The sequence below is a fragment of the Labeo rohita genome, chromosome 20, assembly GCF_022985175.1.
Source record: "Labeo rohita strain BAU-BD-2019 chromosome 20, IGBB_LRoh.1.0, whole genome shotgun sequence".
NCBI lineage: Eukaryota > Metazoa > Chordata > Actinopteri > Cypriniformes > Cyprinidae > Labeo > Labeo rohita.
The window spans coordinates 1,619,051-1,640,052 of record NC_066888.1 but is presented as its reverse complement, the minus strand read 5'-3'; the positions used below and the strand labels follow the sequence as shown (position 1 = coordinate 1,640,052).

Genomic DNA, 21,002 nt, shown 5'->3' with positions numbered 1-21,002 from the left:
TCTTGATTTGTGATTCATAGAATAGGATTTGTGTACCTACAGTGATGGATTCGAGAAAGTGTAACTGTTGTGTTGTGTTCGTGGGAGAGAGAAAAAAAAATCTACAAGTGTGCAACTTTTGTCTGTGACTTTTACTATTACACACGTGTGGCTGTTCTCTACAACTACAAATTCTTTGTTGTTTTGCACCAAAAATACCTTCATAAGATTGAAGCATTTTGATGAAAAAGTTGAGACACAAAAATAATAAAATTTTTAAACCAATTTTCCAAAAAAAAAAAAAGAAAAGAAAAGAAAAACAGGAATGTTCATGACAGGGATTTTCATGATGTTATAGTTACAGATTATTAAACTTGAACTTTGCCCCCAAGATTCCCGTAGCAGTGGTGAATGCATGTGACGGCACTGGCAGAGGAAGTGCAGATGACTCGACGACGCAGATGACTAAAATACGTGTGTTCTTTCATATGTATTCGGTATTTTTTATTTTTTAACAAATGAAGTGGTTTTGTTGCTTGTTCTGTGGTTCATTTTAGCATTTGATTCTCAGGATCCGTTCAGCTGAATGATTAGTTTGTCATTTCCACCCAGAGTAAGTGTTGGAAACTCTTCTGTTTCTTCAGCTTCATCATGGATGACACACAAACACCCCGAGATGAAGATTTTTCTCCAGGATGCAGGTACTGAATGCATACTATACTAAAAAGGACAATATTATAAAAAGACAACAGAAAATTAATTGACCATATGCACGATTACTTTCTGGTTTTAGATACGCCAGCTCAGTCATTTGCAAGTTTTCTCTATATAATACATTCACAATTTGAAGAAAAGTTTTGTTTGTTTAAGGGGACCAAACGTCCACACAAACTGTTTTGAGAATGACAAGCGTGAGTGTAAAAAATGATGCGAGTAAACCCGCTAAATGTGCCAGTGATAACTGAGCGAAACATCTGACAGGCCCATGTCAAAAACAGAGCTATGCTTTAAGTAATTCAGAAAATAACATAACTACAACATGTTGTAACAATAAACAAAAATAAATAAAATAAAAACAAACAGTAACAAGTTTGTGTTGTCTGAATATATTTAGCAGCTTTCCAGTTAAAGATAACACTTAATTGATGTAATTATTAAATTAAATCTAAAAATATTTGAAAATATTAAATGCATTATTTAATTGTTATACCATTTACATTTAACATATTTCATTTGTAGTTAGCCTAACTATATACATAGTTAAGTAATTCACCAGGCTGTTGATGTCTAGGCTTATTTATTTTTTAACTTACTTCCTGCGTTTGCTATATTTTAAACTTCAGTGCAGTAAAGGTACTAAAATTTGTTATAGTAGTCATTTTATAATAAATCCAAAAGCAAGACATAAAAAAACTAGGAAGTTGAAATGGCAGCTGTAGTTAATGAGTGGTCCTCTGCTGCCATCTACTGGTCATAATGGTAATTTCGTGTCATTTTCATCCTAAAAAATCTTTGTTTTCCATTAAGAGACATTTTTGGCATATTTTTTCATTCATGAATAAAAAGTAAATCTTTAAGGTAAATTAATGCACAGCTGTAGAGTTAAGAAATAATAAGGGCTTTAAGATCTTTTAGATATTTTTAATCATTTATTGTTTGATTTGAATGTTTGTATTCTGCAGGATGCATCGCCCCTTTGTGGGTATAAACTGATTGAAAACAGAAAGCTTGTTTGGCTGTGCGTGTTACAATATTTTGGCTACATCTTTAAAACAATTTATACATCATCTGAAAGCTGAATAAATAAGCTTTCCATTGATGTCTGGTTTGTTTGGATAGGACAATATTTGGAAGAGAAAATCTTGAATCTGAGGGTACAAAAACAAATCAAAACATTGAGAAAATCATCTTTGAAGGAGTCATCAGATGCAAAGTTCACTTTTACATGTTGTATGAACATTAATGTGTGTTGTCAGTGTATGTACAAATCTACCCTATAATGATAAAAATCCATGCAGTGGTTTTTAATTAATCTGTAAAAATAATATTCCCCTTTTCAAATCGAGCCGTTCTCAGATGCCTGTCGTTGTGGCGTCACACCCACAGAGGCCGCTCCCACGATAGTTGATTGACATGAGCGTCTTACCTCAGATCAGCTGTAACAGTCCGACCTCCATTGTTTCGATGCCAGAGCAGGGATGTAAGTTAGACAAGAATATCTCTGATTGAGCAATTGAGGTGTTGTGTTGCTGGATGTAATAATGAACACAGTGGTCGTCATTTACTCCCGACATCTGAGCCGCTGAAGATGCAGTGGATTACGTTTGTTTGTGAATGGAATATATGTGATCTACATATATCCGTCTATGTTCGCGCGAATCATTCGTGATCCAGCTTCACCTACAGCAGAAGTGAGTATAAGGGGTTTTTTATGAATGTTTGTGATCGCCTAGTTAGCAAGTTTAACGGCTAAATGCGGCTAAAGTAAACAGGCTCGTCACTCCATAGAGAGAACAGAGGGACGGAACAGCAGAACTCATTTGCATTTAAAGCAGCCTCCACCAGAACAGGATGATTTTTGCAGAGCTGATTTTGGCAAGGTAAAAAGGGTGTTGTTTTACACTACCATTGAAAGTGTTTTTAACCAAAGTATATTATAGACTTTTCATTAAGACCCTAAAGAATCATATCAACTTGTGGAAAATGGGCATCCAGTGTCCCCTTTAAGGTTATCCAAATGAAGTTCTTTGCTATGCATAGTACTAGTCAAAAATGATGTTTTTTGATATATTTGCGGTAGGAAACACTTTAAAAAAACACTTAAAATCATCCTCGCCTCAGATGACTGAAGCTGAGGACGCGCTGTAGTGTTTGCAGCAGGGTGGTGTAACAAGGACGCTGAGGCTGAGTTAGAATCCATGTGCGGTAGTTTATTAAAGGCAGTAGTAGCAGACAGGTACGAGAAGGCAGGCAGAGGGTCAAAACCAATATAGCAGTCCAATCCATCAACAATCAAGGGCTTAATCCAAAAGACAATAGTGAGCAGGCAGGCTTTGGGTCCAAACCAAAACATCAGTCCGATCAAGCAAACAAAAACAAAAGGGATAATCCAGGTAATCGAAAAACAGGGATCAAGGCAGAATCATACACAGGATATCAGGCAAAAACAACAGGAAAACGCTCCAAAATTCAATATTCTCCAAAGATCCTCCCTTTTCCACAGCCCAGAACTGCCACTCCAAACTCAAGCCCACCGGCAGCCGCTCTCTCAAGCCTGCTGGTTGCTGCACTTTCAGCCCAAAGGAGGAGAAGGAGAAAAAGGAGACAATCCTCCAAGGCTCTAGCACCAGACCAGAGTCAAAAGACGGCTTAAGCCCCAGACCAGAGTTAAAAAATGGCTCTAGCCCTAGACTAGAGTCAAGAGATGGCTTCAGCCGCAGACCAGAGTCTAGAGAGGGCCATGGATCCTGAGTTCAGCCCATTTGTTTTTTTTGCAACCAATTAACAAAATATACTCCCGTAAACCTCTGTGCACTGGAAATAGTGTAAATAGAATGGGTTTCATTCATACTGGATGCCATTCTATTCTCTAATATGGATAAAAGCATCGCTATTGCTGTAACTGATTAAAAACAAGATATAACGTTAAACGTTTTGAATGACAAAATGTAGGGACAATAAACACTCGTCTGCAATAATATATGGTTATCTGTGTTCTTCAAGCCATCTTGTGTACTTTCATAAGCCATTGCTAATCAACATACATTGAATATGAGTATAAAATTTATTGTCTACCTCATTCTGTGATAAGAATTCACATCAGATCACACAAGGAAGTTATTTCAAACACTGGACTGACGTCAAACAAAAGTTATAAAAAACATTATGACTTGTTTTTAGTTCACAAAACAAGTCATAATGTTTTTTATAACTTTTGTTTTTATAACTCTTTTGTTGGACAACAGGTTTAGAAAGGCTTATCATTGCATGTCATTAGAATGGAAGATGCTCTGCGTGTGTTGTTTTTTCAAATATAAGCGGGGAAGCGTTTCCTCATTTCAGCACGTGAAATCGCGGGCACACATACAGCAAATTCCAAGAGAAATAAAACAAGGAAGTTATTTAAATACAAAACCGAAAAACCGCAATTCAAAAGCGTGTATTGAACCGTGGAGGTCATACCGAATGGTTCGATATTATATTGAGTATTTTGACATCCCTACTGATTACTCCTTTTAAAAGTAATCAAATTACTGTTCTTTTTACTTTATTTCAAAAGTAATTTGTTACATTACTAGTTACATTACTTTTTTTCTGTACATCCACAAAATTTATGTGAAATATTAAGTTTGTGTGTTGCCTAACATCCCATCATAAACGCTAAAATATTTGTTATTAAAGCATCAACATTCACAAACCACTGTTTTACTAAAAGCAATAGGCTGCTGCATGTGTGGTTGCAGAATGCACGGCATTTCGAGCAGTCAGTGGATTCTCTGATTATCCATTGCATTCCAGAAATCAACATTGTTTAACACTGCAAACACGTATTATAAATAGAAACTCTGCCTATGCTTACACAAGTTAATTGTTTTTGTTTTATATTAGCTGTTCTTGTTGCTTTTGTGCAATACTTGAACAGAAATTCATTTGTTTTAGATATTTTATATTTAGATATTTCTATTTTGCGAAATAGTCCCGCAAATAATTTTATTCGATGGCTTCCAGCACACACATGAGTCTTTGCCCGCCCGCATCCACACTCGCCCATCAAGTCTTGTCCCGTGCCGCTCTCTGTTGTGTCGAGTCCAGTGTCAGTGGATTAGAGACCCGCACTCCCGCTGGACTTGACGCAACAGAGAGCGGTGCGGAACAAGACTTGATGGGCGGGTGCGGGCAGGCAGAGACTCATGCGCAAAAAATAGAAGCTGATGTGTTGCTCTCCGCACCCAGTATATTCTCAAGAAGTTTTAATGTGCCATGCTGCCCTTTCAGGTGTTTTAAATTGGATATGGAGTTTTTCACGGTTTTCTTCCCTCTAATTGACAACGCACAATAACGTTCTTGCCTTTGACAGAAATAAACTCAAAATAATGATTGTATTTACAGATACAGAACACGTACTTTCCTCTCTCCATGCTGACTTTGTTTACATTGGTAGTATCCGCCTCACAGGCGCTTACCAGTCAAAGTAGGTCTCAGGTAGAGGACGTCACATGTGCTAGCCAACACCCTTTTTACAATCTAGATGATGAAACACATTCTGTCGGCAATGACGCAAAGGTAACTTATGCTTGTAACTATACTCTAACTACTCGTTTGGAAATTATAACACGTTAAATTACTAGTTACTAAAAAAATAATCTAATTACAGTAACGCGCTACAAAGTAATGTGTTACTGCCCAAAACTGTTCCCGGGATGAGCCCAGAGGGCTCCTGATCCCACGTTCTGCCCAGAAAGGGCTTCTGATCCCAAGTCAAGTCCAGGAAGGGCCGTCATTCCTGCATCAGGCTCACAACGGGCCTTTAAACCCGTAATTTCCCCCAAGGATTTTTTTTTGTTCGAGGCCAAGGCCACGGAGGCTGTTCCGTCATGGCTCCCTGTGTTACCTGCTCCACCATGGGTCACTAGAGTGTCTGCTCCGCCATGGCTCCCAGAGCTCCCTGGTCTGCCATGGTTCCCTAGACTGCCTGCTCCTCCATGGCCCCCTGAGCTCCCTGATCTGCCATGGCTTCTCGAGTTGCCTGCTCCACCATGGTGCCCGGATCCGGTACCACCTTGGAGGTGTTCCCGTTTCGTACTAGCCTGTCCTGAGGGACAAGGCGCCACCCCTTTGTTGTTATGTGATACAAGGACGCGCCTTCTGGAGGAGGGTGTTAAGTCACGTTATTGGACTGTTTTGTGTGTTTGTTTTGATTCCCACATGTTCCTGGTCCTTGATTCCCTCCTTAAATTTCCTTATGCCCTTATTTGGACTTCCTGTTACTGTTCCCTGATTGTGTTCATTTTATCCCAGGTGTGTCTTGCTAATCCCCTCGTTTAGTAATGTATTTAAAGAGTGCTTTGTTCATGAGTTCTTCGTCCAGTGTCTTACATCACTCCTCATATTTGTGTTCATCTCCTTTGGTCTTTTGGTTTAAAGTCTGTTTTGTTTGGGAATTCATCCTCACCTCCTTGTCTCCTTGTTTCCTCCTATGCACCACGACACCTACACACATTGTAATTTTATTTTTAAAGGTACTTTATTAAAATTAATGCCATCATTAAATCTGTTCATCATGAGAGATCAGAGCCAAAGCTGTGTGTCATATATATATATATATATATATATATATATATATATATATATATATATATATATATATATTTTATTATTATTATTTGGCATTCATGTTATTAAGGTATTCATATTAGTTATTATGGCAGAGAGTATATGAAAGAACTTTAGTTTATGGTTTCTGTATTAACACAGTAAAATGAAAAGATCATTTTTTTTTCCAAAATATCAATAAAGTAATTCAAACTGTTCTTTGTTATAGTTCAGTTGATCAGAAGAGATCAGAAGCAGAGCCCAACTGTGTGTTTATGAAGAGTGATGAGCCTATAGGTCATCCACAACATTTCAGGTACAATATTTCATTAACAGACATGATTGAAATATTTGCTGTGGTGTTTTATCATGTAATTATTTCATTGTTTCATCTGATTTTTAACATTTACTCACTGAGAGACACGTCTATGAAAGTACTTAGTGTACTTTTTCTCTCTCTGTTATAGTTCAGTTTATCAGAAGAAATCAAAACCAGAGCCCATCTGTGTGTCTATGAAGAGTAACGATTCTATGCCTTATCCAGTTCATTTTAAGAGTGATGACACAAGGTTTAACCTCAAGTATGACATAAAATATATGATTATAGTCATAATTTATTGTGTGTAAATGATATTCTATTTTACAGTTGTGATCTTGACCAGGTACATTTTTAGTACACAACTGTTATTGAGGTCATGAGAAAAATGTGTTTGATTCTTGATTCAAGGTCAGTCCTGCCACACAGATCAGCTGAAACAAAACCCTTCTGTAAGAAATATGACCAGTCTATGAATCAACCACAAAACAGCATGTATCCTGGTGTAAGGTAAACTGTGGGATTTTTTAATGCAGTGCATCATCACACATTACTCAAATACATCATTAATAACTGATATATTTATGAACCCTATGATATGTTCAGTGTCTGATAACAGAAAACAAAAAAAGACATTTTGTTCTGTACATTTACCTCTGTAATTCATGTAATAATGTGGTCTTTTAATTTCACAGCCATGAAATTCTCAGCATATTTAGATCAAATCTGATGAAGAAGTTTGAGCGTCTGTATGAGGGAACAGTGACGCAGGGAAACCCAACACTCCTGAATGAGATCTACACAGAGCTCTACATCACAGAGAGTGAGAGTGGAGAGATCAGTAATGAGCATGAGGTGAGACAGATTGAGACACAATCCAGGAGAGCAGCAACAGAGGACACAGCCATCAAATGTAATGACATCTTTAGACCTTTACCTGGACAAGACAAAGCCATCAGAACTGTGCTGATAAAAGGGGTTGCTGGCATTGGAAAAACAGTCTCTGTGCAGAAGTTCATCCTGGACTGGGCTGAAGGGAAAGAGAATCAGGACATCCAGCTCATATTTCCACTTCCTTTCAGAGAAATCAACTTGATGAAGGACAAAACACTCAGCCTTTCAGATCTTCTTCATGACTTTTTCCCTGAAACTAAAGAAATGGAAATAACCAGTGATCAGTATAAAGTGCTGTTCATCTTTGATGGTCTGGATGAGTGTCGTCTGTCTCTGGATTTTAAGAGTAAAGTGAAACTGTGTAATATATCTGAATCAGCCTCAGTGGATGTGCTGCTGACGAACCTCATTGTGGGGAGTCTGCTTCCCTCTGCCCTCATCTGGATCACCTCCAGACCAGCAGCAGCTGATCTCGTCCCCTCTGAGTGTGTCCATCGAATGACAGAGGTACGAGGCTTCAGTGAGCCACAGAAGGAGGAATACTTCAGGAAGAGAATCAGTGATCAGAGTCTGGCCAACAGGATCATCTCACACCTGAAATCATCAAGGAGCCTCTACATCATGTGCCACATCCCAGTTTTCTGCTGGATCTCAGCCACTGTTTTAAAGAAGATGTTTAGTCAAGCAGAGAGTGGAGAGATTCCCAAGACTCTCACTCAAATGTACACACACTTCCTGATCCTACAGACTAACATCAAATGTGAGAAGGACTATGAGAAGAAGGTGACAGATGAAGACATGATTCTCAAACTGGGCAAACTGGCATTCCAGCAGCTTGTGAAAGGCAACCTGATCTTCTATGAGGAAGACCTGAGAGAGTGTGGCATTGATGTGACAGAAGCATCAGTGTACTCAGGATTGTGCACTCAGATCTTCAGAGAGGAGTTTGGCTTGTATCAGGGGAAAGTCTTCTGCTTTGTTCATCTGAGCATTCAGGAACATCTAGCAGCTCTATATGTGCACCTCTCCTGGACAAACCACAACACAAATGTGTTTGGCCAGAGTTTGTGGTTTAAAATTAAGGACTGGTTTCAACTCATGTTTAAAAATGTTTCATTATCTGAGCTGCATCAGAGAGCTGTGGATGAGGCTCTACAGAGTAAAAATGGACATCTGGATCTTTTCCTGCGGTTCCTTCTGGGTTTGTCAGCGGAGTCACATCAGATTCTCCTACAACAAACAATGACGCTGAAAAGAAGCAGATCTGACAGCAATCAGAAAACTGTTGAGTACATCAAGAAGAAAATCAGAACCATTGACTCTTCAGAGAAGTACATCAATCTGTTTCACTGTCTGAATGAACTGGGTGATCATTCAGTAGTGAAGGAAATACAACAGTATCTGAAATCTGGAAGAATAAAGGAAGCCAAATTTTCTTCATCTCAGTGGTCAGCTGTAGTTTTTGTGTTGTTGACATCTGAAGAGGAACTGAATGAGTTTCGTCTTGATACATTTGTCAATGGAATGAACAAACATGAAAATATGAAAGTTCTTCAGAAGTTGCTGCCTGTGATTAAAGAATCCAGATCAGTTCAGTAAGTATCACAGAAAACAATCACCTTATTGTTAAAACATTAAGAAAATCAAAGTGAAAACCTCATAAATCTTAAGTGCTAATCAGCACCGATGGCACATGCTGCAGTTTCTCCAGAGCAGCTGCAGGAGTTCTGATGACGATACAGCTTTTTCACAATTGGCCAGATTCACTGCATGATAATGGTCACGTGTGTTTCCTCAAGTCTAATAATGCTCACAAATCTGTGTTTTTAGAACAGTAAAAGTTTTACTGTAGTCGCATTATGTTGAGTCACATTAATCATAAACACTGATAAAAGCATATATAAAGCATATATAAAGCATATATTACCCCACTTTATTAGTGTTTAAATAGTATATGTTTATGTTCTTGTTCAGATGCCGCCATATTAAGCAGTATATGAAAAGTGTTTATGTTGCTCATGAAAATGCTTCTGAAATGTTTGTGTATTTGACAAATATTGCAATTAATTCACATCATCTTTGATAGAGTACGCGAACACCACGAGAGCAGCATTAACGAGAACAGAAAGTGTCCGACTTCACGGCTCCATTTTCAACTTCGCCCCCAACTGCTCTCGGCTAATCTCATTGACCCCCATCTGTAGCCATAGTTAATGTTGAACACACGTAAACAAAGACAAAGCCATGTGCTCAAGCCATTCAAACTAAGTCAGAGAAGTCACATTTAAATAATTCGGATTTTCCCCAGTAGCCCCTCACTGCAGAACACAAGATCCAGGGGCGGGGTTGAATCCACATCTAGGGGGTGGAAATGGTAGGTTTAGGGGTGGAGATGGGCGGGTTTAGGATCAGGGGTGGAAACAGGTAGGTTTAGGTATATGTAAGATGGGAGGAGTTGGGTCTGGATCTTGTGTCCTGCAGTAAGACCATCTCAGTTTTCCAGTTAAAAAATGTTAAAATTAACATAAAGAAAGAATTTAAATATTTCTTATTTGACATAAAATGACCAAGCAGAAACTGAGACCAACCAAACAAGTGGAGAAGCAGCTCATATATATATATATATATATATATAGCAGCTTAAATCTCAGCTCAAATAACTTTATGGAGCAGCACACTTTTTTTAATTAACAGCAGCACACTTCAACACATACTTTTGAAGACAACAATTGAAATCTATATATACAATTGTTTGACTTAAACAAGATTCATGACCCTTCCTGCCAGTGTACAGTCCAGCATGCGGTTTAGTTTTAATCATGTTAAACCAGTTAAAAGTTCAAGTTAAATGTTTTATTGATTACATTAATTACATTTTTTGCTTAATTACAATACTATCGCATACGATTACAATTTGACTCAATTAATACATAAATGTTGATTTAATCCAGACTTAACATTTTTCTCTGTACAAATTAGTCCATGAAACTTTGAGAATTTAATAATTTGGAAAAATGTTTTCAAATGGTATAAATTAATTTAATTATACTGGAACTGCAAGTTGTTGTTTATTGCAGCAAGTTGTTTGGTTTTTAAATGGCTGTTTGATTTTCATCTCTCTACAGGTTGAGTAAGTGTGGTGTCACAGATGAAGGTTGTGCCGCTCTGGCTTCAGCTCTGAGATCAAACCCCTCACACCTGACACAACTGGATCTATCCGAGAATAAACTAGGAGATTCAGGGAAGCTGCTTTCTGATGTACTACAGAATCCACACTGTAAACTGGAGAAACTGTGGTAAGATCTTATGTGACAAAAACATTCTGTGTAGTGAACAGTGTCATCAAATAAGATAGATTTTGCATAAAATACAGATATAGTGCATATAGGAACTACTATTTATCCTGCTTGAATGACTTTGAATGTTTTATGATAATATTTTGTGTTCTGTGACGTTTTAGATCTCAGTCCAATGATCCAACAAACATATTGATTTTGCTCTAAGTTTGTACTTTGTTTTCAATAATGGATTCATAGCTAAACTGATGTGATCTGAGAGAGTGAAGAGTGTGTCGTTGTTCTCTACAGGTTGTATAATTGTGGTGTCACAGATGAAGGTTGTGCTGCTCTGGCTTTAGCTCTGAGATCAAACCCCTCACACCTGACACAACTGGATCTGTCTGAGAATAAACTGGGAGATTCAGTGAAGCTGCTTTCTGATGTACTGGAGGATCCTCAATGCAAACTGGAGAAACTGTGGTAAGACCATATGTGACAAAAACATTCTGTGTAGTAAATAATGTAATCTAAAAAGACAGACTAAATACAGACATTTTGCATAAAATTCAGAAATAGTGCATATAATAAATATTTTTTATCCTGATTGAATGAGAGTTGGATGTTTTGTGATCATGTTTTTTGTTTTGTGACATTTTAGACCTTTAAGTTTCTTCTTTATCTTTAATAATGGATTCACAGCTAAACTGATGTGATCTGAGAGAGTGAAGAGTGTGTCATTGTTCTCTACAGGTTGAGATGTTGTGGTGTCACAGATGAAGGTTGTGCTGCTCTGGCTTCAGCTCTGAGATCAAACCCCTCACACCTGACAGAACTGAATCTGTCTGTGAATAAACTAGGAGATTCAGTGAAGCTGCTTTCTGATGTACTGGAGGATCATCACTGTAAACTGGAGAAACTGTGGTAAGATCATATTTGACACACTGTAAAGTATACTGTATGTAAAGTGCATAATAAATTACAACTTTGAAAACAAAATTACAAATCTGAAAACAAAACAACAAATAATAAACACAATTGCAAATCTAAGCACAAAACAAGCCAGTAAACACAATGACAAGCCAGACAAAAGGAAAAGGTATTGTTTGCAAATGGAGTACTTATCACTGATTGGACGAGACATCTGTCAGTCAAGATGTAAAAAAATGTGTGACCAACTTTGTTTATTTTTTGTTTGTTCACTTTAACCCTTTTTTGCCATAGCAAAAGCCTTTTAAATGGATTATCAGTTTACACGTAGTGCACATACCCCATCAGATAAAATGACAGAAGAAACCAGTCACATACTGCCAGTGGGAGAGTAAGGACAGTGAGCAAGTCTTTTGACACCAACCCGAGTACAAATCTGCCTTTTCCTGATCCCATCCTTCTTCCTCTCTTCCATTAGATTATAGACCAGGTCACAGTAGACGTCACAGTTACATCACTTGAAGCTGTGCACGCATAGTGGTTGCAGAAAATCACTGGTAACAAGTGGAGGTAATCGGGTAAAATCCATGGAATAAGAGAAAAAATATTTTTGTGCCTTTTGATGTCAAAATCAGAATGCAAACAATTTTTATAGAATACTGTCATCAAAGATGGCATTTGAAGCCAAATGCAGACGTTTAAATGGACATACTATCAATAGACCACTACTTGAAAACCGTCATTTTCTGTCAGCAGATAGGCCCCGCCACAAAAAACGTCATCCCTGTTTCAGATCTGTAGGACTATCCCTCTATCAAACGTCAATTTCACTGATTAACAGTGCTTATTGCTGGGTGACAAGCTCTTGTAATATACAGAGAACATTTTGAACATGACATCTAATCAATATAATCTAAAATAGTTTTAAATTGAACTATTTTGTACCGTATCCGTGTAATTCTCTAGCCGTAAAGGCTATCACTCCTGGGTTTTCTGCAGCCATGATGCGCGCACATCCTGAATGTATACAAAATTATAATTGGTATATAGCTTGAAAATGTGTTTATCTTAAACCACAATAAAAATAATTAAAGTGTCTGACGGGTATTAAATAGTGAGAATAAAGTGCCTAATGGTTATTTAATAGTTCTTCTGATTGATCAGATCAACCATGTGCAGCTCATATTTTTACATTCTCAAAACCATGGCTTTCTTAATGAAGCTTCGCAGGTCAAACATGGTTCGGTTAGGAGTAGGTGTAGGAGAGGACCTTAGGGAGACAGACAATTAAGGTCCCAATAAGGCTGCATTCACTTATGATTATAGTAAATATAATCATATACAGTGGAATTACATATTTCTATAGGTTCACCAGGCTGTGTACTTTCTCCTATTCTTTTTATATTATAGCACAGCAATAGTTGTCTGGTAAAATATGCAGATATTGTGTTTCTATGATTGCTTTCATATCCAGATCAGGAATATGGTCATGTTTTGGATGACCTTACTTTATGGTGTAATAGGATGAAATTAGATCTAAATGTATCAAAAACGAAAGAGATGATCATCAGTTTTAGTCAGAAAACACTTGCACTTCTAAGGGTGGTCATCAATGACACACAGGTTGACATAGTGGAGGAATACAAGTATTTAGAATTATTGATAATAGTCTGAAGTTTGATCAAAAATACAGATACAGTAACATATATCCGTATGTTCTGGAAAGGTGAAGAGATTATTTGCTCTACCGTCATCTGTTTGTGACCTGAGTTGAATGCATGCTTGTGTACATTTTTCCAATCCCCATGTATGTGGACGAGTGTATCGACGTGAGGTGTTTTATTAAACTCAGGGAAAATCCGCCATTTTGTAGTCTCCTGTGCATTATTAGCACCACACAGTTTTCCTATCTGGGCTGTTCAACATTTCAACTTGGTGTTACAATGTTTTGTAGTAATGCTGTCTCTGATCGTCTAGTCTGTGTGTGTCCAGGGGGGTGTGGCTTTAGACGGTTTGCTTTCAGTGCTATCAGGCTAAAGTTAACATTTCCCAAGATCTCCTATTGCACCTTTAAGCACTAAAAGCAACAGTAAGTTGTTAGGACTGAGATGTATTTGTTTGGGTGTTTTGGTTTCTTTTCTCTGTTGCAGGTTTTGTGATTGGGGCGTGACTTGAGTGCACCTGATGCTCATCATAGCTCTTATTTAAACATGGTGCGAGAGTTTGTTAGCGCAGCTGCTCCGCTGTTGCTTCAGCAGTTTGCCAGAGACCAGCTCCAATCTTGTGGCATTATGTTTTGTTTCGCATCCATTCACTAGCACTGATCACATTTCACTTTGGGCATCCATTCACTTGCATTTTATACTGATTGACCTGATGTCCTGATTATGTTATTTTGGCTAATTTTGTTGTAATAAACATTATGATGGAATTGTAACAGAGAGACGGGAGGCGGGCGGATCCATTTGCAGACTTTTATTAATACAACGAGGCAAAGACATGGTCGAAAGGCAGGCAGGGTCAAACAATGGCAAACAGGTGTTTAGACAGCGAGACGAAGAATAGTCCATAAGCAGGCGAGGGTCGATCAGCGGCGTACGTTATCCAATGGGAGAGGCAGGAGAATGGTCTGACAGGCGAGAGTAACAAAAGGCAGGCGGCGAGGCAAACGAAACAAATAAACAAGGCAAAACAAACGGAAACCAAACACGGGATACAAGGAAACGCTTTGTATAAATGAATGCAAGAACAATTCAATACTCGGCAAAGTGTAACAGGAAGACCGGGGCTTTATACTGTCTCTGATTGGGCGCAGGTGATGGGAGCAGTGGCTGATGGATAATGTAGTCCGGGGTGTAAAGCAACAGTCAGTGTGTGATAGGGTGAGAGTGACATCTGGTGGTGAGCGGACTGCGGAACATTGACCAGATTTGTGACGGGAATTTAATCTGCAGTGCCGTCTCTCTTATTGTTACATCTTTAAGCCAGGTGTAACATATGAAGGCTTTTCCAATTTAACTTCATTCATTTCATTAATTAGGTGAGAGAGACCAGGAGGTGAAAACATTTGTTTGGAGCGTTGGTTCGTATTTCTAGTCAGCTCGGAAAAAGTAAGTGTATTTGTATATACTGCCCAGTTAGGTTGTAGCAACACTTTGCGTTGTTTTTTTGTTTGTTTTTTTTGTTATTTTAGTTTATTATTTTTGTGTGTCTCTTGGGTCGAGTGCACTTCTGTGGTGTTAGTTCTGAACTGTTTGTTCAGTTCCACACCAGCGGTATTTGGGTGCTTCAGAGGCCTTGACTCTTGGGAGTGCATGAAGACTAGGAGTAGTTAGTTGGGTTTTGTTAGGATTAGGTGGGGAGGTGGAGAATTTGTGCACAATTTTTGACCATAAGAATTACCTGGGCTGAATTGTAATTAGAAGTGTAGGTAGGCCGAAATATTTGTCTGATTAATTTGTGTAATTTTGATTTTGGATTGTTGCATTTTGACATTAATTGAGGAATTTTGTAAAGCTCCTTCAGACAAGCTATTAAATATGTTTTTTACAAAAAAAAAAGCTTTGGGAGATTGTAGAATGATATGAATAAAGTGGCCTTGATAGGCGATGAAAGGCAATGGAGAAAAGACAAGGTCAGAGAAAAAATAAGAACAGTCTTCAAAATAAGAATGGTCTTCAAAAGCATAGTCTTCAATAGAAGATCCAAGAGAATCAAACACAAGAGCACATTCATAATCAATAACCGGCAAAACTGAACAGAAATGGAGAGAACTTATACAATAGTATAGGAGCCATATTATTATTATTATTATTATTAAAGTATTATTTGGTATTTTGTTTTGTCACGGTGACGTATTACGTTTGTCACGTGGGAATACCTGGCGTCAGCTAGAGGCCTCAAAGGCATATTCACCCTCACAGGTGTTAGGAGGGGGGAAGTGAGTTGGGTAGCCGTAATTTTGTTGACCGTTAAAGCTCTGTTACACGCTTGCTGTAAATGCCTGTTTGCTGCACACACAGGTTTGGTACATTCACGTTCTCATTTTATTGTTTGATGTAAATGCTCTTAACAAGATCTCAACTGCCATAAAGCTTACATGACCAGGAAAGCAGTGTTCAGAGTGTTGGTGTAAACAGCGCGTCATTCAAAGTACAGGACCCATACTCCACTTTTTCAAGAGGCTTTAGGAGGATCGTGGAAGCCTCTACATAATTTGTCAACAAAAACCCGAGCGTCGGTCATCAGCAGGAAGACGCAAGTAAGTGAAGCGGTTATCAATGAAATGTGCCGTGCCATACGTCCTTTCAGGAAGGACAGATAAGTTTATCTGTGGATGTATGTATGAATAAGGAATCTGGGTGCCATTGATTTCTATGTGAAGCTATGTGGGGCTTTAAACACATGTGAGCTGGAATGCTAATCGGATGCGTGAGGCAGCGCTATATTTGGTCTGATCTTGGAAGAAAGTTTGCACTTTTGCAGGTGTATATGCGACGCTTTGATGCCGTTTCAATGGAGAATGATGATGCTGTTGTGTTGAATTGAATTGCTTGGAGTTTACGGCGCACTGTGTTGTTCAACTTTTGCGGTTCACTGAATCAAAGGGAGTCATAATGAGTCAGATTGATGCTACCGTGTGCTCTGTGGAGGAGTCGGGCAAGAAACGGGAAATTAAACTCACTCAAAAGGCCTTGCTGAATAAAATTGAGAGACTGCAACAGGATCGTAAACGTGTGGTTAATGAAATCAAGGGGTTGATACCAAAAACGAAGGAGCTTATGAAACATAAGGAAAGTGTACTTCAGGTGAAACAATGTTTAACGACTTTAAATAAATTGTGTGGGAATGCTGTCCGTGAACATGAGGAACTGTTGCCTCTAATTCCAGAGGAGGAGATTACTAGGCAAGATGAATGGTTCACAAGCATCATGAAGTACAGCAGTGAAAACACAAACTGAGCAATGGATCAGTGAAATTGAAGGAACCCAGAGTGCGTCACAGAATCAAAATCCAACTGAAATGAATGAAAATGTATCAAGCTCTGTGGAATTACAAGAGGTTGAATGTTCAAATGAAATGGAAGATGATATTAATCCAGGTGATAGTGTCTCAAATGTTGGGAGTAATAAATCATCTCAGTCACAACGCTCTTCAACTTCTTCTGCACGTTTGAAAGCTGAAGCTGAGTTGGCAGCTTTAGCCATGAAGAAAAAAATGTTAAAGGAAAGACATGCACTGGAAGAAGAGGAGGAACGGTTGCGTAAAAGGAAAGAAAGGTTGCAGTTGGATGCTGAAATTGCTGGAGAACAGGCAAAGCTTGAGATTCTCAAAACACGCAGCACAACAAGCATAAGAAGAACATCAAAGGTTTCAGATGGTATGAACTTGTATGTGACAAAATCTACACAACCACTGGATGTCAATGCAGATGTATTTATTCCATTAGCATCTGAGCAGAATGAGTCAAAGAAGGAGAGACACCTAGGAGGCAAGTCTAAAGTTGCAAAGATGCACGCTCATGTAGTAGATAATGTACAATCTTCAAACATCCAAGTCCAGCCATCTCTGCAAACCCACATAGATCCTGTCGAGACACAGTATCTACAAGGACCGCAAGATTTCAATACTGACATCTTAATGAGTTCAGCAACTGAAAACTGTGTTCTTGATATGATGAAGAAACAAAACGAAATAACAACACTATTGATACAGCAACAGAGGCTTTCAACTTTACCGAAAAGAGAGATACCCATATTTGATGGTGACCCATTGAAATACCACTCTTTTATCCGAGCTTTTGAAAATGGAATTGAGAAGAATACAACTGACAATTGTGATCGCTTGTATTTCTTGGAGCAGCATACAAGAAGTTATGCTCGAGCACTTGTGAGGAGTTGTCATTATATGAATCCAGCCAGGGGATATGTAAAAGCCAAAGCTTTGCTAAAGGAGCAATTTGGGAATGAACAGAAGGTAGCCTCTGCTTATATGGAGAAGGCCCTGTTATGGCCTCCGATTAAAACGGAGGATGTGAGAGCTTTGCAGGATCTCAGTTTCTTCCTTAGAGGCTGCTGTAATGCTATGGAGGACGTGCAGTATCTTCATGAGTTGGACTTGCCTTCTAATATGCTGAGCATTATTAGGAAATTGCCATACAAACTTAGAGATAGATGGAGGAACCAAGTTTGTGAGCTGCAGGAAAGAAACAATCAGAGAGTCAAGTTTAAAGATATTGCTGACTTCATTGAAAAACAAGTGAAAGTCCTGACTGATCCTGTGTTTGGGAACATACAAGACTCTCCATCAGTGAATGATAAAGGAAGGAACAAACTTAAGTCACAGGTTCGATCTGGAAATAAAGGAACCAGTTTTGCAACCATTGCAGGTATTGTGGAAGAGAAGCATCAGTCTGTGAAAGAGAAAGAAATTATACCATCAGGTAGGAAACTGTGTATATGCTGTGGGGGAGGACACACATTAGATGTATGTGTGCAGCTGGGGAAAATGGTTCATCAAAAGAAGATAGGCTTCTTAAAGGAAAACGGCATTTGTTTTGGCTGTTTGTGTATAGGGCACATCAGTAGAGACTGTCGTAAAAGGATTTCCTGTACTAAGTGTAGCCTTAAGCACCCCACAGTACTTCATAAGGAACCTTCAAATATTTCTGAGCAGACTATGAGGAACACAGTGGTGTCGGTTGATAACATGCTGGTGACAAGTGGTCTTACAGGGGCTGGAGACCAGGACTGCAAGCTACCGATAGTTCCGGTTCAGGTGAAATCTAATAAAGGAAGCAAAATCATTACTACTTATGCTTTCTTGGACCAAGGGAGCACTGCAGTATTTTGTACTGAGAGCCTGATGCACAAGCTTCACCTCACAGGGAGGAAAGGGTGTATTCTTCTACGAACGATGGGGCAGGAGAAGGTGGTGAGTAGCAACATTGTGTCAGGACTGGAGGTTGCATCGCTGGATGGGGATAGTTTTCTTGAGCTCCCGAAAGCTTATACACAGGAGTCTATGCCAGTGCACAAGGGAAATATTCCTACTGAAAGGGATATTAAAAGATGGTCTTATTTAAAACCTGTTCAGTTACCTCAGATTGATGCAGGAATAGAGCTCCTGATAGGAACAAATGTCCCCAAGGCACTGGAGCCCTTAGAGGTGGTGTGTAGTGTTGATGATGGACCATACGCTATTAGGACCATGCTGGGCTGGACAGTAAATGGACCGCTAACAGGAGACAGTGGAGGGATGGCTGACTGGGAACAACCACAGATAACTGTCAATAGAGTTTCAGTTGTGAATCTGGAAGAACTGTGGCAGCAACAGTTTCAAAATGACTTCCCTGAAAACTGCCTGGATGATCATACTGGAATGTCCAGGGAAGATCACAAGTTCTTAGAATTGGTAAACAATTCAGTGAAACATGTGAATGGTCATTACCAGATTGCATTACCTTTAAGGAACTTCAATGTCAGCATGCCAAACAACAAGAACATTGTTAAACAGCGTTTGTATCATCTGAAAAGAAAACTTCAGAAAGACCCAGTATTCTATGCTGAATATAACACCTTTTTGAATGATCTTCTGCTTAAAGATTATGCTGAGAAGGTGCCTGAAGAGGAGCTGGACCGTGGTGATGGAAAGGTATGGTATATACCACACCACGGAGTTTATCACCCCACCAAAAAAAAGATCAGAGTCGTATTTGACTGTGGCGCAAGTTATCAGGGAACATCACTGAATGCTCAGCTCCTACAGGGCCCCAATCTTACCAGCTCTTTAATAGGAGTAGTGACTCGTTTCAGAAGGGAACATGTGGTAATTATGGCCGATATTGAATCCATGTTTTACCAGGTACGAGTCCCTTCTGCTGATATAGACCTGCTCAGGTTTCTCTGGTGGCCAGAAGGTGATTTGGAACAACAACCTGTTGAGTATCGGATGAAGGTGCATCTGTTTGGGGCAGCATCATCTCCTAGTTGTGCCAATTTTGCCCTCAGAAGATGTGCAGAGGACAATGGACATCACTACAGTGAGAAGGCGGTGGAGAAATTATTGCACTGTTTTTATGTTGATGACTGCCTTGTGTCAGTTGTTACAGAGGAGGAAGCAGTGTCACTTTACAAGGAGTTGATCTCTCTCTGCGCCAGCGGTGGATTTTCTCTCACAAAATGGATGACAAACAGGCCTGGAGTGTTGGAAAGTATTCCTAAAAATCACAGAGCAAAAGGTATGGAAGGATTAAATATGACATTCGATTCATTACCCGTGGAGAGAGTACTGGGCGTGGAATGGTGTATACAATCTGACTCCTTTAAATTCAAGATTGTTTTGAAGAACAGACCACTCACCAGAAGAGGAATTCTCTCGACTGTCAGCTCCATCTACGATCCTCTAGGAATGCTGAGCCCTGTGGTTTTAACAGCAAAGAAAATTTTGAGAGATTTGTGCAGGAGAGAAATTGGCTGGGATGACACTGTGCCTGAGTCAACGTCTAAGGAGTGGCTGAAATGGCTGCAGCAGCTGCATCTGCTGGATTCATTCAAGGTTGACCGATGTGTAAAACCATCAGGTTTTGGAGACATTGATACAGCTCAGTTACACCATTTTTGTGATGCCAGTCAGGATGGTTACGGTATGGTGTCTTATCTGTTGCTGAAGAACAATTGTTCAGAAATGCACAGTGCTTTCATCATGGGAAAGGCCCGGGTGGCTCCGTTGAAAACTGTTACTATCCCCAGAATGGAGCTTATTGCGGCAACCATGGCAAGCCGCATGGACGTTCTTTGGAGAAGAGAACTGCAGATGGATCTGTTGGATTCTGTGTTTTGGACAGATAGTCAGTCTGTCCTGAAGTACATTAGGAATGAGACTTCGCGTTTCAAAGTTTTTGTTGCGAATCGGGTCTCTCAGATCCTGAAGGCTTCTCATCCTATTCAGTGGAGGTATGTGAATACTGCAAGTAATCCAGCTGATATGGCTTCTAAGGGTGTGAAAGTGGATGTGTTCATTCAGAACAGTACATGGGTGTCAGGGCCTCCCTTTCTTTTACATCCTGAGAGTGAGTGGCCGGTTAACATGGAGGACATCAACTATCTTTCACCTGAGGATCCAGAAGTCAAAAGGGTTGCTGCAATAAATCTGTTGCAAGTTAAGGAAGATCCAGTCACTTACCTAATCCAGTATTTTTCTTCCTGGACACGCCTAAAGAAATCTGTAGCATGGTACTTGCGAATTAAAGAGTGGCTCATTTTCTGTGTGAAGAAAAGGAGAAATTTACATCTGGC

The 21,002-nt window shown here is 39.2% G+C and overlaps 1 protein-coding gene across 20 annotated transcripts in view; it reads left to right on the top strand.

Annotated features, from left to right (window-relative positions):
* Window positions 1-383: 383 nt before the first annotated feature.
* Window positions 384-21,002, top strand: part of LOC127182601 (NACHT, LRR and PYD domains-containing protein 3-like) — a 60,020-nt gene continuing 39,401 nt past the window's right edge. For 12 of the 20 annotated variants that reach the window (XM_051137952.1, XM_051137947.1, XM_051137953.1 and 9 more), the window contains exons 1-8: window positions 460-680; window positions 6,521-6,607; window positions 6,759-6,872; window positions 7,019-7,117; window positions 7,303-9,096; window positions 10,627-10,797; window positions 11,089-11,259; window positions 11,530-11,700. In XM_051137952.1, coding sequence (XP_050993909.1) covers window positions 631-680; window positions 6,521-6,607; window positions 6,759-6,872; window positions 7,019-7,117; window positions 7,303-9,096; window positions 10,627-10,797; window positions 11,089-11,259; window positions 11,530-11,700 — 2,657 coding nt within the window. In that variant the 5' untranslated portion in view covers window positions 460-630. The other 8 variants (XM_051137951.1, XM_051137940.1, XM_051137933.1 and 5 more) reach the window with 7 other exon arrangements.